Consider the following 12,480-nt stretch of genomic DNA (forward strand, 5'->3'; position numbering starts at 1 on the left):
AAGCGGTACGTTTTGCAACGTTTCTCCTGCTCCTCTTTGGGCACGGTCCATGGCCAGAAATTGTCGAACCTGTATTTCAAAAAGAAACAACAAGTGTTCGAGAACGAATTGTCACACGACAATCCTAAGTTACGGGTCGAGCATCGTTAGCAAAAAAATACTACATATAATTGACCACAACCTCCTCGTTACGTACAAACGAATGTACTTTCTTGTACGTTCCTTCTAACCGCTAGGAATTTCTGTAGCAAAGCAAGTATTAATCTTGATACGCTTCTTTGTTGGATTTTTACGCGAGGGGAACGAGCACATAGGTGGCAACGTTACAAGTTTCTTCTTTCTTCAGCGAACGCGTACAGTTTGTCGACTAGCGTACCTACGATAAAGAGAATCGAGAAATTAGCGAAGAAGACTCGGACGAATCTAGACGATCAGTGTCACGACCTTAGATCGGTAAATATGCGCACGGAGTTCGTGGCATTTTCTCTTTGGGAACACGTGTGCCGTCTTCTATGAACGTGCGTACCCATCGAGGAAAGTCGAAAGATATACGAGACTCTCCCTTCAGCTTTCTCCTTAAGGAACAATGATGCCCTACTAACCGTAACCGAGCCAATTGAAAACTTCATAAACATTCCGCTCCGGGTTTAGATCCTGGATAGAGTGGACATTATGCATGATCCGACTCATGCGCGATCGACGATTAAAGCGATAGGAGGAAACTCGTGGTCACGTAATTTCATAGACCTATCGTTTCGTCGATGTCTCGGCAAAGCGATTGCTTCGCATAAAAATGATTGACAATTATTTTCTCGACGTCCGTTAAACGGTCGATTCCGACTCGTCGCATAATTTCGATATTAGATAATTCTAGCAGCGGGTATCGCGCGATCAAACGAGAAACATGCCCGTTAAGAGGATGATTTCTATGCCGTGAAAGAGACAGCCCTCCAAATAAATCTGTTCCGCGAAGCGTTTCCTACGATTTATCGACCCGTTAAACGAACAAAATTAACAAACCAATCGCCAGACCCGATATTATCGTCAACATTTTTCTCATCGATCCAGAACTTATCTTCCCCGCATGGAAAACAGATTTACCACAAATTTGCCTAAAATTATGTTCATTGCGACCTCCGCGACCGAGAAAAATTACGCAGAGTTTCCGTTGTTTCTGTATTGTTCGTGAACCGGTTGGTCAACGCGTTACAGGTGACAAATACTTATTTTAATGATCCTTTAAAAATTTAATAGAGAACGGCATTTTCCGGAATAACCCGTTTTACTCATTCCGAATCATTGCGACGGAATTTGCGGGTGCGTTAAACGCTTAAATCTTGATAAACCTCTTTCGCTAACCGGTACATCTGACAATTAGTGTACGAACATCATTTGCCGAAACGAGTCGCAAAGGTTGCCGATTATTTCCGTTCGCGAAAGGAGAAAAGCGCCTTGAAACATTTTGTAAGAATCGCGAGGTCACGAAAGCATGGATCGAATTGTATTCTCACTTTCATGAAGAGGCCAGGTCGAAGCGGTTCTTTCATTCAAGATTTCTCGAACGATGCTCGAACGTCGGTGTTTCCTCATTAAGGCGATCGCGGAGCGACGCGATTTACGATAATCGACGGTAGAGAGCAATTAACGCCGGCAGCTCTCTTCTCGGTGTCCCCATTTACTCATAGGAGCACGCTGGTCCGGCTACCTGCGTCTGGCTACGATCCAACATCGGATAACGACTCGTTGATTAACGATCGGCAAGCTCGACCCGAAGAAACGAGTCAACGGGGACGATCCACGCCGATGAACCCTGACCTTCGTCGAACCACGACGAATCCTCGAAACCGATCCGTGCCTTCTAAGCTCGCTGATAGATAATGTCACTGGGGAATAGGAATCGTGAAGTTATGGGGGCTCGGTACCGATAAACCGACCTGCTCCGGACGACCTTACTCCGAGTCGGCTGAATTCGTGACGGTTTCACAAAGGTATAATGCGGAAAGTGTTCACGCTCTATGGCGATTAACGTTCTTACCGAAGGGGCACTTGATGAGATTTCCCGAGCATCACCCTCGCATTTCCTACAATACTGTTTATCCTTCTGACGTAGGTTGGACGTTTATTATCGCTGTTACCAGTTTAATCATAGGTTATTACGAAAAACGAATATCGAGACGGTATCAATTACCCGCGACGGTTAAGAGAATTCTATTACGGCAAACACCTGTGAGTAATATTAAATGTTTCGTTCTATGCCGTTTCCTTTAACTCGGAATATAATAAGTCTTATCGGAGATTACCTCTCGTGTCACTTATGCGCATCGATACGAAGTGGTAAAGTTAATATTATTACCCATCCAATTATAAATAATTCTGTAAATTAATGAATCTGAGCAACGCGCAAATTACAGCTTGTCGCGACAGAATCTCTTCGCTGGCCAAGCGGACATACTCGACCAGAGATATTGTTCCTTGCGGTACTTTTGATCAGGCGCACTGTTGGCCTCCGGTCTTCGAGTGCAGCCATATTCTCGCGAATCGGTTATTTATTGGTCGCGATCGGCCTTGGAAACTGCAAGAGACACGCGACCGTTTGACCCTGAAGGCGCAAACACCGATGCACCGACTCTGCTTCGGCATTTCTTTAATTGATACCTACCACCGTGCACGAACCAGACACCGATTCTCGCGCGAAACTATGTACGTCGCTAACTGTAAATTATTTTGCCGATTATGAAAAATGAGTGACACTTTCCTATGTAACGAACGGAGTTGCTACTATCTAATCCGTAAATTTCCTCGAAATGGGGGCAAATTCGACGTTCCAGGACCTCCATCGTTTCTCCGAAGCTACATTCTCAGTCAGTGTTTCCGAGTTAACGCGCGAACGAATCTCGATACGATAGATCTATTCGCGCGACGGCGAACAAAATTCGCGAGAGGACAGAATGAAATATTACCGCCGCGTACGTTTCTTGTGGATTCGCCGGTTTCGCGAAACGGGTAAAACTGGTACCGTTCCTTGTTTGGCGAAGAAAACTGATAGAAATTGATGACGGGAAAACCGTGAAATTTATAAGGACGTTCTGTCGTTGCGATGACACGACACGGGGCTACAAAAAGGACCTTGTCGCGCTGGCGATATAATTGATGTTCTTGCACGGTTCATCGCCGCATACCTTCGCGATAATTTAATGGGATAATCCTCGCGGTAGGTTGTTGTTCACGCGTTACCTTGATTTTCCTTCCTGACGTAACATCTGTGGACGAAGAGTATTCGGGACAACTGTTATCTCGGTGTAAATATAACCGATGAATTCACGCTTTTGCCGACACTTTGTGGGCGTAATGAATGCAATTACCGGGAAAATAGAATGATGAATATCTATATCTATAAGCGGCTTTTTTTCTCCTCTGATTCATTGCCTATGGATGAAGAGTCGTCGACGACTGACCACGGGGAGTCGCATTAGTCGTTGAATATTAAGTAACTCGAAGATGGAACTACGATTAGGGATTCTTCGATGCAAGCGCGCGATTGAAAAATCGAGACGTACGAAGTGCAGTATGGGCACTTGAGATATCGTCGATCGAATCGTCTGCTAATTTTACTTGGAAATTTATTTCGCGCGAATGAATTTTTCCGATGCATTATCGATACCGCTAAGCCCCGCACACGTCGACGTAATTAAAACGAAAGAGAAATATCGTCTCTTTCAAAATGTAAATTGACGAAGTAAACAATAAGACATTGGTAGAATAATTGAATACTGCGCGTCCCTTATAATAGTCGCTGGTTGCAATGTTAGAATCGCGTGTACAAGGCGATATTCGGTAGAGTTTAGAGGTCTGAAAAGATTAGGGTCACGCTTGTAATACAGAGAACAATGGAATGCCATTAGCATTTTTACAAAGTTCGATTGCAATTCTTATTAAATGCAAATAGCGTTTAGCTCCTGGTGCTGTACACGTATCATCAACCGAACGATAACAGAATACAAGAATCTCACCATAAGTTATCCGATTAAGTCCGCGAGGATTTTGAATTATCAGAGGAGCACGTCAGGTGTGCAGTGAGTGTTCGAATGGTCGGAAATTAAGTTTCGCGTGCACAATACAGAAGGCAGCCATAGTTAGATTATGCGATTGCATCATTACTGGAGCGGTCTGTAAGAGCCCGAGGGCTCAATATTACGAGATGAAATCTCCTCGTGACCTTCTGAAATGAACGGAAAGACTCGGATACGCAGATGTACCTCATTGCTAGATACATTATGCGCTTTCAACAACTGACTCGACGAGTTCTAATCTCCTTGATCGCTATCGACATCTATGGAAGCTAAAATTTGCTTGAAAATGGTGGGATGTGTACTGGAGCAGGCTGAACGGATTCGCGATTTTGATCGGCACTTTCTGAATAGGCTAAGGTTATGCCGATATCATGGGCAAGGTTCATACCAGGGGAGTTAAGTAAGGATTCGGATTCGGAATAGACCGATTATATTTCTCCGAGCTTAACCAAGCGATTTAATTAAAATGACGTCGACATTTGTTTTTCGATAACGATTATAATGTAGCCATCGGTGGATGTACGATGCACATCAGGTATAGAGAGGAAATTACAGTGTACAGTGGGATATTAATCCTTTCTCCGCAACGTACATCAAATCAGAAACGGTGTACGAATTAAGAATGCAAGAGTTTCACGGATGAGAAGGATATTACGGGATGTAATAACTTTTCTGTGCACGTATTTTTCTAATACGCGTATTACACGGATATACGAATCCTTGTTCCGCGATAATACACAAACTGCTCGCAACTGGCTGAGCAATTTTGAAAATTTAGAGTTTGGTTGTTTGATCGTTTGGAAATTACGTCAATAATATTTAAGAGACTGTTGCATTGGCAACTGATGCATCGCAGTGCTTGTACAATGAGAATATTACGAAATTGAACGTGTATAGAAAACGTTTGTCATCGCAGCTCGATGACATCGATACTTTGCACGTGACTATCGTGTCGATGTTGCATGCATAATTCTTTGTAACACTTGTTAGGCGGTACTTGAAAGGCGTATAGTCGGAAGACGTCGACAATGTCGCTTCACTTTCAACGTTGGACCACCTATGAAGATCATACGGTACATTCGTACTCGAGCAAAGTAGTTTTTAATAAGGTAAATAGGGAACGTAACATGACGGATAGTGCTTATAGATTTCGGATCGCGATCCACACACGATGTGCACTAATCATCATGAATGATGTATCATCCAATCTCCCTGGTATTATGGAACGAAGTTTAATAGGTGCCGCGAAACGTGCACGAGTCCCATAAGGGTCAGAAATCGTGAAGGTATTCCATTATTATTCATAGCTGGCGATCAGTCGACGAAGTGTTCAGCGACGAATCACGATTTTCTGTGATTATCTAGCGAGTCTTTTGCTAGACGTACACACCTGACTCATAAATATTCAACGATCTTCCTAATTAAGTTCGCTCTATGTTAATGAAGATATAAAACAAAGTATGTATGTATCGAAACTAAGGTTCCGTTCGCTGTTTGATCTCGGTCGATCGAAAATACCGCGATCCGGCAATATAGCAAGAGTCGACTGTCCACAGGTTTTCGTCATTAATTTTATAGATTGCATCTTAGGAACGAGTCGTGTCGTGCTTTTTCTCGCACCACCCCGTATCTCATTCGTGCATCAAAGTTCCGGCCGCCTACGCAGAGCTTTCGTGCCGTGTTTTCGCGATTCTGGCGATCCTAGAAATTCGAGATCGACGACGAGCCTGAGTACAAGTTGCCGCCGGTCGTAGACATTTCACGAAGTAGCAAAGCGAATATATTTCACGATACATCGCGGGCCGAAGAACGGAAATCCGCACGAGATCTTTAATCGCCAGTTTACAACTATCCAGGTACCGTTCATCATCGTGACATTTTGAGAATCTTTTTCGGCACAGTAATTTGTCTTGGACATCTTGCGTTTTGAATGTATTTTTACCGTGTCTGATAAACATCGCACTGACATTTGCAAACTAGTTCAATTTCGTAAGAAAGTAAAGTCACAGAGCAACTCCCCAGAGTTAATACGTATCTTGGGATACCGACTACATTGTAACTCGATTTAATTGCTGGTGAGGAAAATTGTCCACGAAGTCTCGATAATGATCATACTCCAAGTGACGCGTAACGAGTATTTAAGCGGAGAATATTACACGGCCATTTAAGAATCGAACGAGCCAAAATGAAAAGTATAAGGTTCGTAGTTTGCCTGCGAGGGAATATTCCTTACCTACTAATTTGCCAGCGGAACCCAATCTCCATGCGAAGCATTTCAAATTGCAAATTAATCCAATTAGTCCAATAAGTTGCACCCCCTTGATTATGTTGATTTAACCGCATGTCTGACGGGCGAAACGATGCCGCAACATGCAATTCGATTAGTTTATGTACAATAACGAAGGTAGCCATTCAGCTTCTATTAGCTCGATTCAAATTTTCGTTCGTAATTGTCATTGTACATTCAAAACGGAACGTATCGTACACGAGCAAAGTTTCATCGTAGAATTTCTTTTGCTCTACTTTGTTGGCGATTTGCTATCCGTTCCGTACGATCAATCCAAATTAATTATCCAATTATGTTGGCTACTCTAACTGTAAGTGTCAGAACGAAAGAATTAAAAATCGTGCAATGGTTCTGATTTTGCCACGGTCGAGTCGGAAGCGTGATGTCCGAGGACGATTTGCTAGAAACAGCTGGAGTAATCATTTCTGATGACACGGTTCAATTGAAAACAGTACGTGCACGTAACTGCTCGATCATGGCCAAAGGAAATTTCAACCGAGAAAGATGGAGTTTGAAATAAGGAAACGGATAGCGAGTGAACACGGCGAATTCATAAATTCCTGCGATTTCTCTATCTTTGTTTATACAATGTGTACCCTATGAAATGACTCTCGTGGAAGCTACAACCTCTAGCATTTCTATTTACGCAGGGCTAGTTACATGTAGGGTGAAAGGTTAAGCTAATGGCACTAGAGATAGTACCACGTTCGAAGGAACATACTTGACTCGGCTAAATTATAGTTCAGCGAACAGATAAACTCGCGTTCAGGCAACTTAAAGCGCAATATTTAACCTGGCGCTATTCGCGCATTTTGTATATTGGACTTGGTTTGTCAACGGATGAAATTATTTAGAATTAATGCGAAGACGTAGCGAATATTCGGTCGGTACTTACGTCCAGCCTTCCTGATTTAAAGCTCGAAAGTCTGGATTCGTTCGATTCGATTATTTCCGAGGAGAAATAACCGTACGACCGGAGGATTAAAACGACTTACCGTGAATATCATTCACGCAGATGCGAAGATCCTCCCGGAAGGTTGGCAGCCCGTAGTTGCATTGGCAGGTGCAGGTGTTGTTCGGAGGAACGAGTCCTGCGGTGGAAGGACTATGCGTGTAAGGACTGGCCGTACCGCTGCTGAGTATCGTGCATGCCTCTGTGCAGGATCCTAAACAGGTATAATTTGCAATTATTTCGAATAATTTAAGATCATATACCACGATAAAACAGTGAAAAATTAAACATTTTTGTCGAGCGTTTAATCTTCGATCGATGAAGTTAGGTCGATCGTAACGTCTTATGCAACGGTGCTTTCGCCGTAAAGCTTTCAAATTTTTTAACCGAGCGTCTTGGTATATTAGGAAAAAAGTGTTTAACGAAACAGCGTGAAATGCATAAAATTGGAAATTAAAGTTGAAATTTAAATCATACGCTGCTCGTTTCCGTCGCAACGCCTCGCCGAAGAAAACTGCGATCACGAAAGAAACGCTGCGTTTATTTCGAGAAATGTGCGTGAAAGTTCTTTAATTTTGCAACCGTAGAAACTGCTGTCGTTTCACTCGTTCGCGGGAAAAACGCGAATAACTGTACACGCGCGTAATTCGAAGATGAATTTCTAAGATGAAGAAATTCGCTTGGTGGCGCGGGCGCGACGCACCGTCTGACCAGGCGAAATACACCTGTCAAACCGTTATATCGCGATTTCACGGTTAATACGCGCGAGCTTTTTTCTTTCGAACAGATTTCGTGCACGAGGAATTGTGTGCAAAATCTCGATGAAACTCACTCGTTTCTTCTCTCGTACGATTTCTTCTCGAAATATCAGATCCCGTACGGTTTCTCGACACTGCAAATCACGATTACGCGATTTACAGTTTCGTTCCATCGCGAACAGGAATAGAAGCGCGTTTCGAAGAAGTTTGCTTTGACGTCGTGTCGAGGAGAGCGAAAGAGGCGTATAATTGCAGTCGGTGCTTCGCTTACCTTCCAAGGTGAAAATGTCTCCATCGGAGTGCCTGATGACCGAAAGCTCTTGGCAACGTACAGTCTCGAGAACGTTCAAGCAGCCCACGAGGACCAGAACTAGAAGACGCATCTTCTACACAGCATTCTGAAACAAAGTGGAGCGAATTACTGTAAATTTTCATACTGGACATCAACGGGAACGATGTGGAGGATCGTTTATCTTTGGCCGTGAATAAATCAACTATTCCCCGTTGCTTCTTTTCGAAGTTTCCTTGTCCGCAATTATGTATTTCTTTCGTTCTATCCAGTTAAAACGGATGTTCATTTTCTGTAATCGTCGTAAGCAATTATTTATCTAGTAATTCTTTGACGTATTAGGGTTTGGTTGTAGGACATAGGAAGAAGCAGTCATAAAATTACAGCGATTACACGGTTAAAATAGACGTACAGTCTCTCGGTTGACTGGAATTAACGACACGAATTAATCGGCATTAGAAGCCTCTCGGTGATCAGCTGTTGCGGTGAACGTGTCGCGCGAACCTTTCTTGCTACTCGACAATGAACTGCTCGTGGCACTTAGGGAATAAATCTCCCCGATAAAAAAGTCGCGTGGCGAACTTCCTTGTGTTTCTGAATCATCTCTGTCAGCGAATTCGAAGCGACGAAAAGTTACTTACTGTTATTCGTTAACGATTTAATGTGGCCTCGTTAATAAATCGCAATTTGCAGATCGGTAAAGGACTGTTCTCTTACCGATTTCCTTTGAAAACTGTTCTCTTTCTTAAACACCAGGGGTAAAATTGCTCCATGCGATAGCGTGTTTCACGAGTCATGTTACTTCCAGGGCCAAAAAAGTCCGCAAAGAATCTTCCTACAAGCTGGAATGGTATCCCGAGCGCGTACACGATCGCGGTAAGCTGCATAAATTGCAGGTTCGATGCGTGTCGCGAGTAGCGCATCAACGCGACGTGTGTCCGCGTTATGCACAATCGAGCGGATGGCACGCGTAAGATAAGTTTGCCATCGATGGAAAACGTGCGACAAGAAGCGACGAGTTTCAGCGAAATTTCTGTATACTTTTTCGCTACCTTTGAATCTGTCGGAAATTCGGAGCAAACCCGATGAGGCATCAGCGAATATTTGACCGCTCCTAATTGAGGTAATTAGCGAACGGTTCGAGTGGAACATTCGCGAATTCTAAACGAAGAGAATTAGCGAACTGAGGACCTGCAAAAAATCTGTGTTACGGTCGGAATAATGGACGATACTTCCCGGTATCGATAAACTACCTTATTTCCTTTTAATTGCCTACTTTTCGATTCCATGTTATGTGCCAATTGAAATTTACGGCACATTATCACGTTCTTTACGACTCTATTGATTCCCGAGAATCGACCGTAGAAGAAACGCAATAAAATGGTTTGCTAACTAAAAGAAACGATCAATTTGACATAATGCACGATATAAGTCATTATAAGAGGGGCTAGAAAAAAGAATATTAATTTAGCAGTTAACGACCGCTACTGACAGTTTTATTGTCTTCAGTTTCAAAACTTCAGAATTTTGTAAATACGCGCGATTTTTATTGAATACACGTTTTTATATGCATAACGTTCAGTTGATTAATTCACCATCAAAAGCGGGCATTATCGTTGAGAAACTCGTCACTGTGAAATACGACTTGAACATAAGGTGGCACAGGTGTTGAGATCAGGATGCATTATTGTACGAAACGGAAACAAAATTTACGATCGATAAATAGCGTTTTACGAAACGATTACGGCAAGGCTTTTCGATTATCGTCCGTGAATTTATCAGCCAGAGAAACGGGCCGACATTAGCATATTTCGATAATAATTTGATATATTTGATTTTAATTCTTGATCGGGGTCACGGCTGAAAATGGCCGTAATGAAGCCGCGCGTGGCCAAGTAGATCGACGAAAAGAAGACGTTCCTTATGACAGACAACGATTCAGCGCGTAATTAGTCGAGTAAATTTGATAAAATCACGTTACGATCTATCGTTAGAGGCTGCCTTTTCACGGACACGCGTCGTCCGATGTTAATCGGTCACGTTCCCCGGTTGCGTGCTACGTTTCCGGTTTATAATCCGAGATTATGCAAAGCGAAGAGGTCGCGAACAAGTAAGGATGAAGAGCAGATCGTAGCACGAGATGGCACGTGATCGATTGCCAAGCGGAATAGCGCGTTCTGTGTCAAGGTAGATTCCACCGCGATTGCATCTCCGTCACGTGCTGTCTGGCAATACGGAATTCATCTTCCTTTTCGAATGTGTTCACTGTCTGCTTCGCAGGACATTTCGTAGACAATTACGATGCTTACAGTTCCTGAATTTCTCTACTGCATCCACTGTACGTATTTGTTTCGCTAACAAATAGAGAAAGAAAGAATCGATCACGTTCGACAGATGATTCTTCGAAATCGTCACGAATCATCATAGATTTCGTCACGGAAGATACACGTGTATCTGTTCGATCTTCCTGTTATTTACCGTTCGGTCCCTTTAATAAAAAACAAGGCATCGCAAATTTACCGAAGTGGTTCTTCGAAAGCCAGATTTATCCCGTTGCGAAGTGCAATGGTATTCCATTACATTTGTCGGTGACACACGAGCAAATCGAACCATTTGCAAATGCGAAACTCAACTTATTTTGAGATACCGCGTTCCAGGTGTATCACGCGCGATGACACTGGTTCAAGTGCTCGTTTTACAGGATGTTGCATAAAATGTAGGATTTACTTCGAAGATAGATACGATTAAGTTGAAAGCCTTTTAAAATCGGGGTCTTCGGTATTATCCTCGAGTTTTATCTTAATTTGCCGAGGCCTCCTCTTTTCTCGACCGAATGTGCGGATGTACTGTTCCTCTAATTGCTGGCATTAAAAACTATGAAGATCCTAAGCGAATATGTTGTACAAGATTGTAACAAGACGATGGTTCGATCGAATCGTGTGCACGAAATAACTTCCTCGTTTTCCGTCCAGCGAAACGCGTTCCCTATCCCATAAAACATTTTTCCCCTATTACGTTGTTAATCTCTCTATTGAAACCAGTGCGTTAGCGCATATTACATTATTAAAATACCGTTTCACGGAAGTTTCTTAGTCCTTGGACCGTTAGTTTTTGCGAAGAACGAACTGTCGCGATTACATCCCCGACGCGATGTTAAATAATAGTATAAAATTACGTGGTTTGGCCTTACCCACGGTCGTAGCAGGTTACGTTCGCCTCGAACCCTTCCCTAGCTTAGCTATTTAATTCTAATCACCCTCCTTTCGCTCAACTTTCGTCCAAGACAATTTTAGCGTTCAGAAATATTTACTCACGCGATACTCGAATTACCATTTAAGATTAACATCGAGACAATAATGCCTCGTCCCCCATAGGGCCGTTATTCACAGGGACACCGTAATCGACACCGTATAAATGTCGGAGCACTTTCGTAATCCATTGTAAATTCCCAGCAAGGACGATTTCGACCCAAGTAATGCTATCGATTTACAACTTGTATACGAGTAACGCGTGTGTAGAGCACGTGTTTCCAGAGCAACGAGTATCACGATGCAATAGGAAGATGGTTCTGAACGGAAATGCTTCGACTATTCGACTGACCGTAACGAGGGACCAGAAAAATACTGTTATAGTATCTCCGACATGGTGTTCGAATTACCCGAACACGGTCGATTCGTTTCGTTGTTAAGAATTTAGGGTGAACTATTTTTCCGGTCAACACGAAACGAAATGTATCAGATTTGGTTTCAGCGTGTCTACTCGTAGAAAGCGGTTGTTATTCCGGTTACTTCTTGGATTTCTTGGGTTAACAAGTGTTGGATCGACTAGGAATCGAATCTTAAGCAAGCTCAATTGTCGAAACGAACGCTTTCCCTTTTCGATGTACCTTTTAACAGGACAAGTTGGAGATTCGAAAAATTCGTGTTGATGGAGCAGCGCGCTCGGTCGGGAAAGCTGCTTCGCCTTTTTATTAATCGATAAATTTCGGTAATTATGCAAATGATCCGGAACGTAATGTTTACGGCCCGTAGAAGAGTTTCGAACGGCGAAGCAAAATCGCAGGCAATGAACTTTGATAGTCGATGGAAATGGCACCATCTTGAGTTACTAGTGTTGTATAAATC

At 42.9% G+C, this 12,480-nt stretch overlaps 1 protein-coding gene across 2 annotated transcripts in view; it reads right to left on the reverse strand.

Annotated features, from left to right (window-relative positions):
• sha (shavenoid) overlaps positions 1-12,480 on the reverse strand; it is a 46,170-nt gene that overhangs the window by 6,055 nt on the left and 27,635 nt on the right. For both annotated transcript variants that reach the window (XM_076539425.1, XM_012295929.2), the window contains exons 2-3: positions 8,339-8,465; positions 7,353-7,523 (exon numbers count right to left, since the gene is read on the reverse strand). In XM_076539425.1, coding sequence (XP_076395540.1) covers positions 7,353-7,523; positions 8,339-8,450 — 283 coding nt within the window. In that variant the 5' untranslated portion in view covers positions 8,451-8,465. The remainder of the gene's footprint in view (positions 1-7,352; positions 7,524-8,338; positions 8,466-12,480) is intronic.

Source organism: Megachile rotundata, chromosome 14 (assembly GCF_050947335.1).
Source record: "Megachile rotundata isolate GNS110a chromosome 14, iyMegRotu1, whole genome shotgun sequence".
NCBI lineage: Eukaryota > Metazoa > Arthropoda > Insecta > Hymenoptera > Megachilidae > Megachile > Megachile rotundata.